Source organism: Chiloscyllium plagiosum, chromosome 9 (assembly GCF_004010195.1).
Source record: "Chiloscyllium plagiosum isolate BGI_BamShark_2017 chromosome 9, ASM401019v2, whole genome shotgun sequence".
In the NCBI taxonomy this organism is placed as follows: Eukaryota; Metazoa; Chordata; class Chondrichthyes; order Orectolobiformes; family Hemiscylliidae; genus Chiloscyllium; species Chiloscyllium plagiosum.
This window is the reverse complement of record NC_057718.1, coordinates 13,343,560-13,363,944: the sequence shown is the minus strand read 5'-3', so window position 1 is coordinate 13,363,944 and position 20,385 is coordinate 13,343,560. Positions and strand designations below refer to the sequence as shown.

The following is a 20,385-nucleotide window of genomic DNA, read 5'->3' as shown; positions in this document are numbered from 1 at the left end:
GTTCTTCCAGCCTTCTACTTGTTTACCTTGGATTCTACCATCTGCAGTTTTTTATGTCTCTCGCAATTGAAGGCAAACATGCCACATGCCTTCTTGACCACCTTATCCACTCTTCTGCCACTTTAAGGGAACTGTGGGCCTGTATGCCTATGTCCCTCGGTATGTTAATGTCACTAAGGTTTCTACTATGTACTGTACCGTGTACGTCCCTCCTGCATTAGACCTTCCAAAAACATCATCTTGCATTGTCCAGATTAAACTCCATCTGCCATTCTCCATCCAAGTCTCCAATGTATCTATCCTGCTGTATTCTCTGGCAATCCTCCTCACAAACTGCAGCTCTGATCTTTATGTCATCTGCAAACATACCAATCAGGCCACCTACTTTCACTTCCAAATCACTTATATATATTACAAACAACAGCACTGATACCCGCAGAATACCACTGGTCACATATTTCTAATCAGAGAAACACCCTTCCACCACTACTGTCTGTCGTCTGTGACTAAACCAGTTCTGTATCAATCTTACCAGCTCACTGCTGATCCCGTGTGACTCCACCTTCTGTGTCAGCCTGCCATAGGGAACTTTGTCAAAGGCCTTGCTAAAGTGCATGTAGACATCTACCGCTGTGCCTTCATCAATCACCTTTGTCACTTCCTCAAAAAACTCAAATTTGTGAGATGTGATCTTCCCCACACAAAGTCATGCTGGCTATCACTAGTAAGTCTACATTGTTCCAAATACGAGTAAATTCTATTCCTAAGAATCTTCCAATAATTTCCCTACTACTGATCCGTAAGGATTATTGACATGTAACTTCCCAAATTATCCCAGTTGCGGTTCTTAAACAAAGGAACAACATTGGCTATTTTCGAGTCCTCTGGGACCTCTCCTGTGACTGAACAGGTTGAAAGGCTTCGAACAGAGCACCAGCAATTTTGTCCCTCCCCTCCCTCAGTATTCTGGGATATAAATCCCAGCAGACCATGGGGACAGTTCTACCTTAATGCTTTTCAAAACTGCCACCACTTCCTCCTTTTTATATTGGCCTGTCCCAGAATATCAACATTATCTCTCTCTAGACTCACCATCCATCATGTCCTTCTCCTTTAGGAATATTGATGCAAAGTATTTGTTAAGGACCTCACGCACTTCCTCCGGCTCCATGCATAAATTCCCTTCTTTGTCTTTGAATGGACCTACCCTTTTTCTTGCTACCCGCTTGCTCCTTATGTATGCATAAAACACCTTGGAATTTTCCTTAATCCTGTTAGCCAAGGTTGTTTCGTGACCCCTTTTAACTCTCCTAGCTCCCCGTTTGAGTTCTTCCCTGATTTATGTTCTTTGAGGACTCTGTCAGTCTTCTGTTTCCTAAACCTGACATATGCCTCCATTTTCTTTTTGACTAAGTTCTCAATTTCACTTGTCATCCAAAGCTCCCAAATCTTACCATCCTTATCCTTCATTTTCCCAGGAACATGCTAGTCTTGAAGTCTAGCCAATTGACCTGTAAAAGATTCTCACATGACAGATGTGGACTTACTCAAACTGCTCCCCCTAATCTACATTCTCCAGTTCCTGCCTGATATTGTCATAGTTAGCATTCCCCCATTTTAGTACTTTCACCTAGGGCCTACTCTTATCCCTATCTGTAAGTAATTTAAAACTTAGAGAATTATGGTCACTGTTTCTGAAATGCTTCCCCACTGAAAGTTCAAACACTTGGCTGGGTTCATTTCCCAATACCAAGTCTGGTATGGCCCCTTCCCGAATTGCACTTTTTCCATATTGCTTCAAGAAACCCTTCTGGATGCATCTAACAAATTCCACCCCATCCAAGCCCCTGACACTAAGGGAGTCCCAGTCAACACAGGGTTACACAAATACAGGGGAAGGAACAGGAACTTTCTCAATTTATTGAGGTTTCTAATTGCTTGACATAGAAAATATTAAATTGTCAGCGTGGATTTCGAGAGCTTAATCCTTCTTCAAGGTGATCAATAAATTCTCCTGAGAGAGTCAGGTTTGTTTTAAAGACAATTCAATTTTTTATTTTGTCCTTGTTTATCCCTCCTGAAAGACATAAAAACAGCAGTTTAAATCTTGCTGAATTTCTGAGTGTAACTGAACCTAGAACCTGAACCTGACTGTTTTGGCTGTTTTTAAGAAATATTCTATTTTGAACGGTCAAATATTCATTCATATTCCATAGAATCTTATAATTATAGAATGGTTACAGCACAGAAGAAGGCCATGCAGCCCATCAAATCCATGCTGGCCCTCTGCAAAAGTGTCTAGATTAGAGTGGTACTGGAAAAGCACAGCCGGTCAGGCATCATCCGAGGAGCAGGAAAATCGACGTTTCGGGCAAAAGCCCTTCATCAGGAATAGAGGCAGGGTGCCTGCAGAGTGGAGCTCCACTCTGCAGGCACCCTGGTTTCCAGTATCTGCAGTCCTTGTTTTTACCTCTGCAAAAGTGAACTAGGCAGTCTCACTGTCCCTGCCCTTTCGTTACAAATTTCGCCTGCAAATTCTTTCTCTTCAGAAAATTATTCAATTTCCTATTGAGTGCACCGATTCAACCAGTTCTAACCGCACTTTCAGGAAGTGCATTCTCATGAAACTACTCACTAGATTTTTTCCCTCTTGTGTCCCAATATTTCTGTAATTAATCTATATGTTCAATATACCATGAACATAAATAATTTTATACATATCTAATAAATGATATATGCGTATGCAATTAATCTATACTATATATATATGCCTAATGATTAATATACATATGATCAATGTTTATTAATCAATGTACATTCAAGATAGTGATTAGCATATATATAGCATATTGACAATGTTTACTGTGATATACATATTAGGATTTTTTTTCTTGGTGGGTTTGTATTTTCCACAGGATTCTTTTTTATCTCAGGCTGGAGGAGGATATTACCATTGATGAGATTGTCCTTCGAAAGGGAGGTATAGGATTTATGTAGGTTAGGTATAATATTAGAAAAGACCAGCAGATTGACTCCTTCTCAGTTTACAATGTGGAACATTATGACTGGTAATCAGATATCTAGCAGGAAGGTGCAAGAATAGATTCTCACATTAAAGTGGTGCTGTTAGGATTCAGTGTGTCCTTAGGTAGACACTTTAACTGACTGTTACCCAGTGACACCTGCTGGAAAATGTAGATGTACAAAGATCAGTGAAGATTGTGCAGGCTTCACTGTTATGCTGACCTCCTCACCACATCTCTCCCTTTCAACCCCACAGCCCATCACTATCAAAAACTATAAATGGCATGTCAACATGACATTGTTTAGATTTTGGAGGGAGATGTTTCTGTGAATGACAGGATCTGTCATTTAGTATTTGGCATCGATATATGTTGACCAAGTGAGGTAAAATAAGGTGTGGGAGGCTCATACACAGTATAAATGTCAGCATATACAGGTGGGTCAAATGGTCTGTTTCTGTGAAGTGGACTCACCATCTCTCTTTTCTCCGATCCTCAATTCCAAGGTCTTGGCTATAGACTTCCATTGGATTGGTCTGTGCTTATGGACAAATTATTACAATGGTTTGTCTCTTCCAGGATGGTCGACGAGATACTGTTATGGACCAGATCCCCTCAAAATAATTTAAGAAGGTAGCCGAGACCCTAACTTTTATTTTTCAAAAGGTAGATATTCCAGGAGTGATGCAGCAATACTCACTTTATTTACACACTATGGTTGAAACACAAACAAAAGTAAACAGAATTTAGAATAACTTACCTATTTGAAAACTCAACCGTCTCAAAGTCGCAACTTAATGAAGCTGTTCCAATTTCTGCAACATCCCATAAGCACACCCCTGGTCAAATGGTAAATTCAAAAATGGGTTCTTACAGGCAGGAGAGAATTCAGAGAGAAAGTTCAGGCAAGACCTCTGTTGAAGCTTGGAACCTCTTTTCACTGTAGTTGCTTCTCTGCTACCAGTTGCTCTGATGCCCTGCTAAAAACAAAACCAATCTAGAAATAACCTGAAAAGGGAGAAATGGCCACTCCTCTTTCATTGTACAACTGTTTTTAAAAAAAACCTAAAGGCCTCCTCTGATTGTTGACATAGGTAGTGTCTGTTAGCCATTTCAGTACCACTGACTTTACAACCCCTCTTGTAAAAAAAACCAAGGTCAACAAACCTTGCTAAACGGGTAGCATTGTCACAACAATCCCACTCTTCTCTGCCATCAGGCATGTTGAGAGGGTTTAGAGGCTGATAATGAATCTGATATACAATACATCTTACAGCCTGTCTAACACTCCCACCCACCCCCATTAACCTTGCTGACCACGAATCTCTCTACTTCTGTCTTAAAAATATTCAAAGACTCTGGTTTCACTGCATTTTGAATTGTGAAGTCTCATAACTCTGAGGAAAATGTTTGCAAAATCTATCTCTTAAATGGACGATCTCTTAAATGGACGATCTCTTAATTTCAAATTGAATTGCTCCACATATCCCCACATTATACTCTATTTACCAGTTGTTTGCCCACTCACTTGACCTATTTGTATTTCTTTGGAGCCTCATTATGTACTCTTCACAACTTGCCTTCTGACTGATCTCTATGTCATCAGCAATGTAAGCAATCATACCTTCAGTCCCTTCAGTGAATCATTTCTATAAATTGTGAAAAGTTGAGGCCTCAAAAGTGACCACTGTGGCATACCAGTTATTACATTTTGCCAACCAGAAAGTGACCCATTTATGCTTTAGTTTCCTGTCAGTTAGCCAATCTTCTATCCAAGCCAAATTTCTACCTCTTTTACTGGGGGTGTTTATTTTCCTCAAAGCCCTTTGATGAAACTTTACCGAATTCCAACTGGAAATCTAATTACAGTACATCCACTGATTCTCCTTTATCCATAACATGTTACATCTTCAAATATCTCCAATAAATTGGTTAACAATGGTTTCTCTTTCATAAAACCGTGTTGACACTGCCCAATTCTTGAAGGTTTCTAAGTGTTTTCTATAACATGGTCAGTAATAGTTTTAAATATTTTGTCAATGATGTTAAGCTAACTTGACTGTAGATTCCTGCTTTCTGTCTCTCTACTTTTTGAATAAAAGTAATTACATTCACTACTTTAAACCCAATGCAACTTTCTGTAGAACCCAGAATGTAGGCCGTCAGGATCTGGAGACTTGTCAGTTCTAATCCTTCTGGGAAAGCATGTTATTTGGCATATTAGCAAACACCTTTAGAGGTAGATCAACAGTATTTCCTTCATGAATCCTCTCTGTTACCTTATAGACTCATAGAGCTTGAAAACAGTCCAACTCATCCATGCTGAGCATGTTTCCCAAACTAAACTAGTCCCATTTGCCTACATTTGGCCCATATCACTTGAACTTTTCCTATTAACTTACCTGTCCAAATGTATTTTAAATGATGTAACTGTACCTGCATCTACCACTTCCTCTGGCAGTTCATTCCATATACGAATCACCCTCTGTGTGAAAAAGTTGCCCCTCAGGTCCCTTTTAAATCTTTCTCCTCTCACCTTAAAATATATCCCCCTGTCTGGGTGAAAAGATTGCCCCTTGGATCCCTTTTAAATATTTCTCCTCTTACTTTAAACCTATGCCCTCTAGCTTTGGACTCTCTTGACCTGGTGAAAAGACCTTTGCTATTCACCTTATCTACACGTCTCATGATTTTATAAACCTCTATAAAGTCAACCTGCTACACTCCAGGTAAAGAAGTCCCAGCCTATCCAGTCTCACCCTATAACTCAAAACATCTAGCTCTGGTAACATCCTTGTGAATCTTACCTCATCAAAAAAAAACTGAAATTAGTTAAACATGATTTGTCTTGTATCAAATCTGGGCTGACCTCTTAATTAATTCACATTTGTGCAAGTGATTGAATTCCATCTGGAGTGATACTCACCACTGAGGTGAAACTAACCAGCCCGTAGTTTCAGGGTTGATCCACAGGTATAACATTTATTATTCTCCAGTCCTCTGGCATTAACAGATATCGAAGGAGGATTGGAAGATTATAGCCTGTGTCTTTGTAATTTTCTCCCTCACTTCCCTCAGTATCCTACGATGCATCTGATCTGGTCACAGTGATTTCTAAATTAAGTACAGCTTGCCTTTCTCATAACACTTCTTTATCAAATTTTGTTCCACTAAATGTCTCAATTACCACCACTTTCACTACAACATTGACAGTGTCTTCTTCCGTGGTAAGGACAGATGCTATGTACTCATTTTGTACCTCAGCCATACACATTACCATTCAAAAATACCCTTCACAATCCCAGATCGGCTGCACTCCTTCTTCCTCTAATTAAATACCTACAGAAGGCTGTGATATTTCCAAAACAGAACACATTCTGAAAAGTACTTCAATTGCTCTAACAACTTTGGGACACTTTGAAGTTGTGAAAGGTTATAAATAAATTCAAGAGTTTCTTTGCCTTGCAGAGTAGCAAGAGGCACAGCAGCAGTGTCTGAGTTCTGTTGTGGATAGAATAGAACAAATGTACAGTCAGATTGAAGGGAGAACTTCTAATCTGTGGTAAGGAAACAGTTGCCTGTGCCTCAGCAGCATCCTCAGGATGTCCAACTACTGAGTTAAATTGATGAAGAATTCCAGATTTATGGGAAAGCAGGCTGGAAAGTCGAGCTGAGGCCACAATCAGATCAGCTATGATTTAATTGAAAAGAGGGAAATAGGATTGAGGGGCAGAATGGCCTACTGTTGCTTTTCATAGAATCTCCACAGTTTGGAAACAGGCCATTTGGCCCAACAAGCCCATACCAACTCTCCAAACAGTATTCCACCCAGATCCATTCCATACTTAATTACTCTACATTTCCCCCGACTAACCTACACATTCCTGAACTCTGTGGGCAATTTAGGTTGGCCAATCCACCTAGCCTGCACATCTCATCAATCTATGAGAGGTGGGCTAGAGAGAATAGCTTCGCCAAGGAGGTCGAGATGTTCTTGAAATAAGAAAACAGTATGTTTTTTCACGTGTGAACAATTACAGTCATAGAGTCATAGAGATATCCAGCATGGAAACAGACCCCTCGGTCCAACCCGTCCATGCCGACCAGATATCCCAACCCAATCTAGTCCCATCTGCCAACACCCGGCCCATATCCCTCCAAACCCTTCCTATTCAGATACCCATCCAAATGTCTCTTAAATGTTGCAATTGAACCAGCCTCCACCACATCCTCTGGCAGCTCATTCCATACACGCACCACCCTCTGTGTGAAAAGGTTGCCCCTTAGGTCTCTTTTATATCTTTCCCCTCTCACCCTAAACCTATGCCCTCTAGTTTTGGACTCCCTGACCCCAGGGAAAAGACTTTGCCTACTTAACCTATCCATGCCCCTCATAATTTTATAAACTTCTGTAAGGTCACCCCTCAGCCTCTGACGGTCCAGGGAAAACAGCCCTAGCACATTCAACCTCTCCCTATAGCTCAAATCCTCCAACCCTAGCAACATACTTGTAAATCTTTTCTGAACCCTTTCAACTTTCACAACATTTTTCCGATAGGAAGGAGACCAGAATTGCATGCAATATTCCAACAATGGCCTAACCAATGTCCTGTACAGCCGCAACATGACCTCCCAACTCCTGTACTCAATACTCTGACTAATAAAGGAAAGCATACCAAATGCCTTCTTCACTATCCTATCTAACTGCGACTCCACTTTCAAGGAGCTATGAACCTGCACTCCAAGGTCTCTTTGTTCAGCTACACTCCCTAGGACCTTACCATTAATTGGAAAATGTCAAGAAAGCAAGGGCATGGGTTTGGAGTAAGTCCATCTGGTTGGGGAGCTAGGTTTGGCACAGAGGGATGTGTGGACAGTAGATGTCTGATCTACATGGTAACCTTAGTCCTGGTATTAATTGGTGTTACTCCAATCTATTTATCACAGCTGCAGTATTTACACTTGTGCAGCACTGCAGCCCTGACACTGTGTAAAGAGCTGCTGGCAGATATGTGTTCCTGGACAAACAGAATATGCAAATATGGCACTGAGGACTTTCCATTAGTTTGAGTTCCCTGTGTCCATTCCAAAAACCAGATATGACAATTTAATTTTAAATATAAAAGCTTTCTGACGACACAAAACAAACCATTGCACATTTGCAGAATGCTCCTGTTATGCCTTCAGGTTAAATGGGCCTCCCAGTGTATATTTAGTTAAGTACATAATGTGCGTACACACTCACTGAATGGCTCAGTTTATTTACACAATTCCTTTATGGCTCAGTTCGTGTGTGATTCAGATTGAGTCACACAGATCTGTTTGTGTACAGCATTTCAATGTGAGTCTGTATACAGACTCACTATAGGTCTGTTTATAAATACAGTTTCAGCATGGGCCCTGTGTGTATTTGGTTTCAATATGGATTTGCTTCTGTGTGCAAGTGTACATGGCCTGCTTTAAGGGGAACACCCCTCTGTGTCAAACTGTGAACGTCCCTCACTAAACACCAACTAAATGCTAAGGCTAGATTTCCACAGAATCATGGTGTCTCTTGAGGCCTTTAACAATGACAGGTGAGACTTGGGGTTCAGATGTCCTATTTGCAACATACCCTGCTTTTGCCAGGGGGTGGGTGGGTAGGTGGTGTTAAAGGGGCAGCTAGTTGCTCATGACATATAATGGAAGCCTGAACTCTGCAGGGCTTTGTGAATTGAGTGCTGACTTCAAACACAGCTCATTTTCACTGTCGAATGGATATTATCCAGCATTAATTGCAAATTCTCAGAATAGATTTAAATGCTTTTGAAGGACAGGTAAGGTCTGTAGAGTTGTCAGGCTGTCAAGTTATTTAAAGAGCTTTCTGTTTAGAATATAAAATAAAAAATGCCTGTTTGTATCTATGAGTTCAGTAAAATCTGTGCTATCAGTTTTACTCGCTGTTCAAAAACTGTGCTCTTAGTTTTAATAGCTTTTGTTTACATGCCCTTTGTGATTACTGCTTGAGAACCTTCATTCCCACACTTTAGGGTTTTAAGTTCAAAGTTTGTTTGATAGTCCAAAGAAGTTATTGAAGGATTAGTTGCTTTTGATAGTGGGGGCTACTATGAGTACACATTAAGGGATTAATTACATGGATAGATTTAAAATGGATTGAATGGGTTTTCACGAATGATTTTTTTTAATGTAATGAAATCTGTAATAGATATTTAGAACTGGGTGAATTGGCTTAGAGGATTGGGGTGGCATGGTGGCTCAGTGGTTAGCACTGCTGCCTCACAGTGCCTGGGACACACATTTGATTCCAGGCTCTGGTGTCTGTGTGGAGTTTGCACATTTTCCCCGTGTCCCGCTCTGTGGGTTTCCTCTGGGTGCTCCAGTTTCCTCCAACTGTCCAAAGATGTTAGGTGGATTGGCCATGGTAAATTAGATAGATTGGCCATGTTAAATTGCCCGTATGTCCAGGGATGTGTGGGTTAGGTGGATTAGCCTTGGGAAATGCATGTTACAGGAATAGGATAAGAGGGTGGGACTGGGTGGGAGGATCGGTGTGGACTTGATGGGCCGAATGGCCTGCTCCCACATTGTAGGGATTCTATGCTTAAGGCAAAAAGAGGTGGTTGGGGGAATGGATGGTAATGCAATACCTTCTACAACTGACTGCAGTGACAAACACTTTCGTGTATTCCCCTGGAATAATGAAGAGAGAGGGGAAACAAAAATGGTTTTGTAATAACAAGAACAGCTTCAGAATTTTCAGATCTATTCTCTGTATATCTGCTTTGTTACTGAATCCCAACCTTAGCTTCCTCCATTGGACAAAGTGGTAAAGCCATTGAGTAGCTAGTTGGTCAATGCATTAATGTCTTAGCAAGTTATTTTCTGCTCTTAAAGCTGGTCTTGAGAACTGAACTGAAGCAATTTTAAATAATTATGGAACATCTACTTAGGAAGCATTTGAAGTCATATTAGCACGAAGGACTTTCAATGTTTTGCACGTAGGTGAAAGTGAGGACTGCAGATGCTGGAGACCAGAGTCAAGATGAAAGTTGTGCTAGAAAAGCACAGCAGGTTAGGCAGTATCCGAGGAGCAGGAAAATCGATGTTTCAGGCAGGAGCCATTCATCAGGAATGAGGTGCTCTTCCAGCACCACTAATCCAGAATCTGGTTTCCAGCATCTGCAGTCATTGTTTTTACCTTGTTCTTGTTCATAGCAAAACGATTCCAATTTTGTTGAATAATCTGCTACATGAGATTATTCAGACACAGCAACAGGGCAGCAAACATTTAATGTTTTAGGATTATACTACACCAATACACTGTAATGTTACATGACACCAGTATTGACAAAGATAGACAGTGTGAAGGAATTAGTGGAAAGCTCTTCCACTGTCACTGACAACTTGCATTTGTGCAGTGTCTCTAACATAATAAACGTGACCTCAAGATGCCTCAAGGGAGCATTGAGAAACTGAAATTGGCCACCAGCCACATAAAGAGATAGATTGTGAAAACTTGGTCAAAGAAATGGGTTTAAGGAATGAGAGATGCACTTATGCAGGGAGGTTTAGAGCGGGAATCCTAGAGGTTATAGCTCAGACAGTTGAAGACCCATCTAACAATGGTCATATAGAGGATATAAGGGTGTACAAAACATTAGAGTGGTGCTGGAAAAGCACAGCTGGTCAGGCAGCATCCAAGGAGCAAGAAAATCGATGTTTTGGACAGGAGCCCTAAATCAGGAATGAGGCTGGGAGCCTCTGGGGTGGACAGATAAATGGGAGGGGGATAGGGCTGGGGAGAAGGTAGCTAACCAGTTCCAACCTTCCAGCTCAGCACCATCCTCATGACTTGTCCCATCTGCCAATCTTCCTTCCCACCTACCCGCTCCACCCTCCTCTCTGACCTATCACCTTTATCCCCACCTCCATCCACCTACTGCACTCTTAGCTACCTTCTCCAAAACCCACCCCCCTCCCATTTATCTGTCCACCCCAGAGGCTCCCAGCCTCATTCCTGATTAAGGGCTCCTGTCCAAAACATCGATTTTCTTGCTCCTTGGATGCTGCCTGACCAGCTTACTATGTTAGAGACACTGCACAAATGCAAGTTGTCAGTGACAATGGAAGAGCTTTCCACTAATTCCTTCACACTGTCTATCTTTATCAATACTGGTGTCATGTAACATTACAGTGTATTGGTGTAGTATAATCCTAAAACATTAAATGTTTGCTGCCCTGTTGCTGTGTCTGAATAATCTCATGTAGCAGATTATTCAACAAAATTGGAATCGTTTTGCTATGAACAAGAACAGTATATGCTGAGGACTTGTGTGCCTGCTCTCTCTGATTATCTTTCATGGCTTAAGTATATTTCCCCATTCGGGTGGCTGTGCAGTGCAGTGTCACCTGTCATTTAACCAACAGGAGTTAGTGAAGCAATCTTTTGGGATGAATGAGATGGGCGATGATGAGAAATCTGGGAGAATTGTGCAAAACGTTGGGCAAGGTCTTTCTCGCTCTCGAGAGCAACCAGTTGCATTTCCTAACAAGATACCAGGCATAAAGATAAGTTTCTCACTAGGGACGAGATTCTTGCCAGCAAACGTAGAGATGAGATATTCACTAATTGGCATATAGATGTGATTCTCACTAGCTGGTGTTTAGTTAAGACTCACTAGCCAGCACAGAGACAAGCCTCTCACTGGCAAATGTCGAGATGATATTCTCGCTAGTAAGCAACGAGGTGCCTATTGAGGGGCATAATTGCTTGCTGTCATCCTTATTAATATGCAGCTTCCTAAGCTACCACCTGCTGTGAGGAAACTCTCTGTCGACAATACCCAGTAGGAAAGGCTGAGCCACTACTTGGCCACTTGCTCCTCTGGGCTGCCATCATGGTCACCTAGCACCATCATCTCAGGGCACATACCATAGACACTGATATTCAACCTGTAACAGCCTGCCCATATCATCATGGCACATCAATGATCCATTTCCAATATGCTTCTATACTTCAATGCTGTATCTCAGCACCTCTAATTGGAATGTCACATAGGGACAGGTACCCAGCTCACAGACTGGGCTAGGCTGTAGCTCAGGGCTGCTCGCTTGCTCTCTCAGCAGTCACTCACTTTGAGCCTCCCGGCCTCACCACTTTTTCACTTTGCCCCCTCAGCCAGAGCTAGCGATCTCACAGGGACTTCTTTATTGTTTTGTGTTTTAGCACGGATACTGCACCGGGCAGCTCATCATTGTTCTCAGCAAAGCTCAATCACATCAAGGGAGGGAGAGAGCTTTCAGGGGGAGCATAACACGTTTGGTGGGGGGGTGTCCAAAATCAGCTTGTACTCAGTCTATCAGTCTCTCCCCTCATAAGACAAAAGCCTATGACCCAGCCTGGTGCTTCTTTTCCTGATGTGGGCTGTTTCCTCCTATACTAACTGAAAGGGAAGTACTGAAGGAGATGGAAGTGGTTGGCCCAGCTCTTTATGTAGAATGGGGGAAAGGTGGTGAGGTGTTCTGTGTGAATGTGTGTCTGTGTGTGTAAAAACGCAATATGAATTAGTGAGAGTAGTAGACTGTGAGTCTTGATGGGGGTTGGGTATAGTAGCAGAGAGAAAGAGAGAGATGGCAAAGAGATGGTGGCAGTTATGCTGCAGGAACAGAGATTGGGCTGGTCTACTCTGGTGTCATGGCCTGTACTACAGGTCTTGGGGGTAGAGGACTTCACTCCTCTGCACCGCACCGTCCGGGCATAGGAACTGCTTAATGAGGCAACTTGGTAAGATAGTGTGAGAAAACTCAATTGGCATTATGAAGAGAATCTATCCATGAAGCCTAACCAATATGACACTTTACCAAATTATGCCAAGATTTCGCCCAATGTTTTTTCTATATTGTACTATTAACAATAACTTATAAAATTGTATGCTGTAGGAGGAGAAGTAGGTCATTCAGCCTGTTGAGTCTGGTTTATTATTCAATGATGATCCTCAACTCTGCTTTCCTGCTTTTTCCCCATAACCCTCGAATCTCTTACTGATTAAAAATCTGTCTCTTTCAGCCTTAAATATACTTAATGACCCAGCCTCAACAGCCCTGTGTGGTAAAGAATTCCACAGAGTCAATTCTCTCTGAGAAGAAATTCCTCCTCATCTCTGTCTTGAATGGGTGACCCCTTATTTTGAGATGATGTCATCTGGTCCTAAATTCTCCCACAAAGGGAAACAACTTTTCTACATCTACCCTGTCAAATCCCTGATGAATCGTTACGTTTCAATAAGGTTATCTCTCATTCCTTTAAATTCCAATAAATACGGGCTCAATCTACGCGACATGGTCTAATAAGACTGTTCCTCCATTCCTGGTAACAGCCAAATGAACATTCCTTGAGCTATCTCTAATAACTGCTTATCTCTCCTTAGATAGAGGGACCAAACTGTTCACAGTATTCCAGCTGTGGTGTGACTTTTCCTGTTTTTTTAATGCTCCATTCCCTTTGAAATAAAAGGTGATACTCTATTTGCTCCCCCTTTCTCCCTGCTGAACTTGTATGCTGGCTTTTTCTAATATATGGAAGTGAACTCCCAAATCCACCGGTTCTATGCCTTTCTACTGTTAATGAAATAATATTCAATTCCTATATTCTTCCTTCTAAAGTGCATACCTCACATTTTCCCACCTTATATTCTACCAAGTTTTTGCCCACTCATTTAATCTGTCTATAACCCTCTGCAGACTCTTTGTGTCTTCCTCACCACCTGTCTCCTCCTCTATCTTTGTATGATCACTCCAATTCCAGCAACATCCTTGTAAATCGTTTCTGAACCCTTTCAAGTTTAACATCTTTCCTACAGCAGGGAGACCAGAACTGAACACAATATTCTAAAAGTGGCCTCACCAATGTCCTGTACAACCGCAACATGACCTCCCAACTCCTTTACTGTACTCAGTGTACTGATTAGTGAAGGCAAGTATGCAAAACAACCTTTTCACTACCCTGTCTACCTGTGACTCCCCTTTCAAGGAACAATGCACCTACACCCCTAGTCCCCTCTGTTCAGCAACTCTCCCCAGGGCCTGACCATTAACTGTATAAGTGCTGCCCTGATTTGCCTTTCCAAAATGCATCACCTCACATTTATTTAAATTAAACTCCATCTGTCACTCTCGGCCCATCTGATCAGGATCCTTTTGTATTTTTAAATAATCTTCTTCACTATCCACTACACCACCAATTACAGTGACATCTGCAAACTTACTAACCATACCTCCTATATTCACACCCAAATCATTTCTATAAATGAAGAAAAGCAGTGGACCCAGCACCTATCCTTGTGACACATCACTGATCACAGACCTGCAGTCCAATAAACAACCCTCCACCCTCACCACCCTCTGTCTCCTACTTTCAAGCTAGTTCTGTATCCAAATGGCTAGCTCCCCGATTCCATGTGATCAAGCCTTGCTAACGAGTCTACCATGTGGAACCTTGTCTAACATCTCAGTGAGTTCCATATAAATACCGTCTACCATTCTGCCTTCTTCAATCTTCTTTGTCACTTCTTTAAAAAAAACTCAATCAAGTTAGACATATTTCCCATACACAAAGCCATGTCGACTCTCCCCAATCAGACCTTGATTTTCCAAATGCTGTCCTTCAGAAGCCTCTCCAACAACTTATCCACTACTGACATAAAGCTCAATGGTCTGCAGTTACCTGCCATTTTCTTACCACCTTTCTTAAATGATGGCACCAGATTCGCCAACCTCCAATCTTCTGGCACCTCACCTGTAGCTATCGATGATAATGAATATCTCAGCAAGGGCCCAGCAATCACTTTCCTAGCTTCCTACAAAGATCTGGGATATACCTGATCAGGTTGTGGAGATTATCCACCTTTATGCATTTTAAGATGTCTAACACCTCTCCTCTGTAATATGGACAATTTTCAAGATATCACTATTTATTTCCCCAAGTACTCTAGCTTCCATATCCACTCCACAGTAAGTACTGACACGAAATATGTGTTTTACATTTTACCCATCTCCTGTGTTCCCCACATAGGTGACTATGTTGATCTTTAAAGGTGACACTGACTCTCAGGAGGCTCCAGTTCCCCTTTAAGATGCTATTTAAAACCTGCCTCTGTTACCGAGTCATTTGGTCACCTATTCTAATGGCTCTGTGTAAAATGTCGTCTGATTATGACTGCTGTGACCTTGGAACGTTTCACTGCGCTAAAGGTGCTACATGACTTCAAGTTGTTATTGGTGTCTGTCAGGGTTATCATTCTACACAGGTTAAGGATATCAAAGCTTCAGAACTTATTGTTTAAAATGGAGCCTCTAACCTTCAGGTCCGAACTTAAAGTCATCGTATAAAGTCCAGGTTAGTCCTTAATGGAGATCTGAGTACAAGCCCTCAGGAAGGAGTTTGGAAGGATGGCAGCAGAACATGATGGAGCAGTTAAATGGTTTAAATCGAGAAGATGGGCTCATTTGAAGGTAAAGAGTTGTTTTAAGATGATTAAAGGATTTATTCAAGTTGATAAGAAACACAGTAACTCCTCTGATTGGGGTGGGAGGATGGGGGGGAAGTCCAGAATAAGAAATTACAGTAGGATTAGAGGCGGTCCATTCAGGAGTGACAGCAAGGAGCACTGCTTCACACAGAACTGCAGTGGAAAATTTGAAACTCTCTGCCAAAATGCTTTTAACAATGGGGATCAAGTGAAAAAGTCAAAGGTAATGTCAGTAAATTGTCAGGTATTGAAGAATACTGAACAAAAGCAAGCAAAGGGAGTTGTGGGCAGAAATTAGTCAGGATGGAATTTTCCTTCCAGATGAATAGAATTGAAAGGCAGAGAAGTTGTATTGAACTTATATAGAACATGATGAGACCTCATTTGGAATTCAAGAATAGAAACACTGGACAAGGTACGAGAAAGATTTATGCCCATTTTACATCTCTTCTTTTTCTTTCTTCACCATTAAGAATCTCTTTGTCATCAATTCTGGGCCTTTACACCGTCTACCCTATTACTCCTCTACCTCTGTCAAAAGTATTTTAAAAAACTATTTTTCAAAACTTTCAGTGCTGAAGAACAAGTCTTATTGGACTTGAAACATCAATTCTGTTTTTCTCTCCTCAGATACTGCCAGACCTGCTGAGTTTTCTGGCATTTTTTTATGTTTGAGAAGAAAGATTTACAGGGCACAATGACTCAGTGGTTAGCACTGCTGCCTCACAGCACCAGGGACCTGGGTTCGAGTCTACCCTCAGGCGCCCGCCTGGGTGGGGCTTGCACATTCTCCTTGTACCTTTGTGGATTTCCTCCAGGTGCTCTGGTTTTCCCCCACAGCGCTGATTAGGTTGGATTGGCCACACTAAATTGCCCGTAGTGTCCACGAATGTGTAGATTAGATGAGTCAGCCATGGGAAATGTAGAGTTACAGGTAGGTCTGGATGGGATGCTCTTCAGAAGGTTCTTGATGGGCTGAATAGCCTGCTTCCACACTGTAGAGATTCTATGATAGTGCAAGAACTAAACATTTGTATCCATCAGAAATATACTACAGGAAAAAAAGAAATGGTTGAACAGTGACCTACTAGAAATCTTTAAAATCACAATGTTGATAGGGTAGATGTGGAAAAATGCTTCCATTTGTGTCAAAGCTAAAGTGCACATGGCGGTGAAATTCTTTACCCAGAGTCTGGTTAGCAAGTGGAACTAGTTGAGGTGAATAGTGAGGATACATTTTAGGGAACAATAGATGATTTTTTAAATGTATTCACTGAAGGATGTGGATGTCACGAGCCAAGCCAGCATTTATTGTCCTTCTCTAATTGCCCAGGGGGCTGGTAAGAGTCAACCAAGAGTTAAGAGTCTGGAGTCACAGGTAGGCCAGACCAGGTAAGGATGGCAGTTTCCCTCCCGAAAAGACATTAGTGAACCAGGGGTTTTTCCAACAATTGACAATGGATTCATGGTCATCATTAGACTCCTAATTCCAGGTTTTTTTGTTGTATTTAAATTCCACCTTCTGCCGTCGCAAGGTTCGAACCCAAGTCTCCAGAACATCAGCTGAGTTTTTGGATTAATGGTCTAATGATAATACTAGGTCATGACCTTCCATAATTACATGGAGGAGAATGGAATACAGGATCTGTTGACAAGATGAGATGATGTAAGATGGGAGGAAATTGAAATGGAGGACGAATTCCTGCATGAACCAGTTGGGCCAAGTGGCCTGTTTGTGCACTGCACATTGGTGGTCCAGAATTTGATTCTCGCCAGCTGTTGGGTGGAGGGGCCCATAAATTCTCCAAGTGGCCCTCTCTCTTCCTTCCCAGCTGCCTGACCTGTCTGCAATTTAATATGGCCCTGTCCTATTGCTGTCAAGGCCCTCACTGGCCAATTATTACTGATGGTTGACGGGTTTGGATCTTGGACATGGGCTGGTGAAGCCTGTGGGTCCTGGACGAGAAAGGCAGGTGGACAGGGGCTTCCCTTGAGGGTCCCTTTCCACAGTAGACAGCAACCACCACACTCCGTCCCCAAATTGTAAATGCCACTTTCCCTCACTTCCACTTAGCACCTTGGGACTACCCAGCCCCACACATATTCCCATACCCACTGGAGCGTCCAATAGGTGTGGCCTTCAATGAGGTCTTGGCTGATCTGATAATCCTTGACATGACTTTCCTGCCTTTCTCCCATAACCTCACTCATTAGAAATCTGTCTACCTCAGCCTTGAATATACTTAACAACCCAGCCTTGCCAGACCTCTGTAGTGAAGAATTCCACAGACTCAATCCTCTCTGAGAAAAGAGATTCCTCCTTTGTCTTAAATGGTTGATCTCTTATTCTGATACTCAATTAGGGCAATGGTTTCCCTTTGAAAAATGTATATATAATTGAATGGGGAAACTGGTTGGGGGTGTGTTTGGGGGGGGGGGGGGGGAGCGGTGGAGAGGGGGGTTGAATGGCCTGCCCTTGTTCCTGGTTGGTGTGCAGCGAGGCTGTGTAGCCCACTATTGATACCTGCACTGATATTGTTGTGTGTTTCCTCCCTCTCCCTCTCTGGCTACAGGATCTGTGCCTCTACGTGGGTTACACCTCCTCAGTTTACTGCACAGCCTCAGTGCTGACTCTGGCAGCCATTGCACTGGACCGGTACCATGCCATCATCGACTGCTTGCAATATAACTCTCAGAGCACCGTGCGCCGGACAGTTGCCACAGTGGTCTGGATCTGGCTGCAGTCAGCCCTCAGCAGCTGCCCGCCGTTGCTGGGCTGGGGCCGCTTCGGCTACTCTCCCGCTGGTTACAGCTGCTCGGTGGAGTGGGCCCACAGCCTGAGCTACACGGGCTTTGTGGCCATCTTCTCCTTCCTGCTGCCCGCCTCCGTCATGGTCTTCTGCTATGCCCGCATCGTCAAGGTGGCCCGGGGTCATGCAAAGCGAATCCATGACATCGAGAGCCAACTGCATCGCCATGGAAACCCCGGCGACAGGCCCAGCGACAGGCCTACGTTTACGCAGCTGATCTGCAGTGTTGACTCACGAGGCTGTGAAGAGACCCAGACTCAGGCCCAGGGCAGGGCTCGGGCAGGGGGCCTGAGCAAGAGACCCGACATTTTCTCCCGGTGTGGCTCCCCGGGCCGGGAGCACCATGGCGCTTTCCGCCTCTTCCTGGTGATCTTCGCCTTCTTCTGCTGCTGGGTGCCATACGAGATTGTGGGCCTGGTGCGGGCTGTGGAGGCAGCGGCACTGAGAGCAAGCGATACCCGGGCCTCCCCTTCTGCCTCGCCCTCCCGGGTCCCCCCTGCTCTAGTGACCGCTGTACACTGGCTGGCCCTCCTGAACTCGGACATTAACCCGCTGCTGTACGCCCTGCTGAGCCGGCGATTCCGTAAGGCCCTGCGGCATTGGCAGCGCAGGCTGGAGGCCAAGGTATGGCTGACAGGCCCGAGGCTCCGGCGAGAGGAGGGGGCCAAGGCCACTGGAGGAGGAGGTGCTGCCATCTCCCTCTTTCTGCCCAACCCAGGCACCGAGCAGAAGCGGAGCAGCTCCAATGCTACTGCCATCAGCCAGCTCAGCCCTCAGCACCGGCTCCATGCCCGCTCCTGCTCTGTCTTCTCCGTCAGCTCCTTCCCTCAGGATCGTTCGCCCTTCGATGCCTCAGCTGACTCTCCGCTCTGTCTCCTGCCCGAACGGACGTCAGAAGAGCCCGGAGGTCGACAGAGCGAGATTCCTGGTGCCCGCTACTTAAATGTGCCCCAGCATGTGCCGCCAGAGACGGACACCATGTTGCTGTCATCTCCAGTTCTCAGTGAGAAATCCACATCCACATTTGTATTCGGAAAGATCACAGTGAAGGTGGAAAGCAACACCGTTGTCGAGTTATAGGTGCTGGAACATTGCCCGCCTGTACTTGAACCTTTGTATCTGCCACTTGGGTTTGGCTTCCCTCCTGCACTCCATGGACGTGTCAAAGCAAATGAGTGAACTTTCAGAGGGTTGGGTATTGTATCACTCACTGATTGTACAGGTAGACATGCGCTCCTGTTTGTTAGTACAGGTAGACACATGCCCCTCACTGATGGTACAGGCAGACATGTACCCCTCACCGGTGGTACAGGCAGACACATGCACTTGCTTCCAGGTGCAGCTGACAGCCCATAGCCATAAGCACAAGGGGCCTGTCTTACACAGGGCCCTATGGCCTAAGAGAGAGAAACGAGATCAAAGAGACAGAATCAAGAAGAAAGGGTATTACCTGCATAAGGTTGATATTTAGGGAAAGACTAAATGCTCCATCCCCTCCTGCTACATCCTATACTCCCATCCCACTCCCCACTGACATGTAACCTTGCCTGGGAGAGGCAAACACACAGAAAATAAAACCACAATGAGGATTTCAGAAAGTTACATTTGCCACCAATTCTTACTGAATTCAACCAAGGTCTCAGAGCAGGTGTGCAAACTATCTTTAGTAAACCAATTTGTCATTGGTCAGTGATTGCTGCAGATTTAAATGACTGTGCAACACCTCAACCCCCTACTGTCAGATACTGACAGAACGCCCCTGGTGCTCACCTTCCACCCTACCAACCTTCGCATAAACCAAATCATCCGCCGACATTTCCACCACCTCCAAACAGACCCCACCACCAGGGATATATTTCCCTCCCCACCCCTCTCCGCCTTCCGCAAAGACCGTTCCCTCCGTGACTACCTGGTCAGGTCCACGCCCCCCTACCACCCACCCTCCCATCCTGGCACTTTCCACTGCCACCGCAGGAACTGTAAAACCTGCGCCCACACCTCCTCACTCACCTCTATCCAAGGCCC

At 43.7% G+C, this 20,385-nt stretch overlaps 1 protein-coding gene across 2 annotated transcripts in view; it reads left to right on the top strand.

The window, feature by feature from the left end:
• The window catches only part of LOC122552627 (5-hydroxytryptamine receptor 1D), a 34,283-nt gene extending 14,104 nt beyond the window's left edge, over positions 1–20,179 (top strand). The window contains exons 2-3 of one of the 2 annotated variants that reach the window (XM_043695406.1): positions 15,386–15,533; positions 18,124–20,179. In XM_043695406.1, coding sequence (XP_043551341.1) covers positions 15,471–15,533; positions 18,124–19,440 — 1,380 coding nt within the window. In that variant the 5' untranslated portion in view covers positions 15,386–15,470 and the 3' untranslated portion in view covers positions 19,441–20,179. The remainder of the gene's footprint in view (positions 1–15,385; positions 15,534–18,123) is intronic. The other variant, XM_043695405.1, reaches the window with a different exon arrangement.
• Positions 20,180–20,385: the final 206 nt, after the last annotated feature.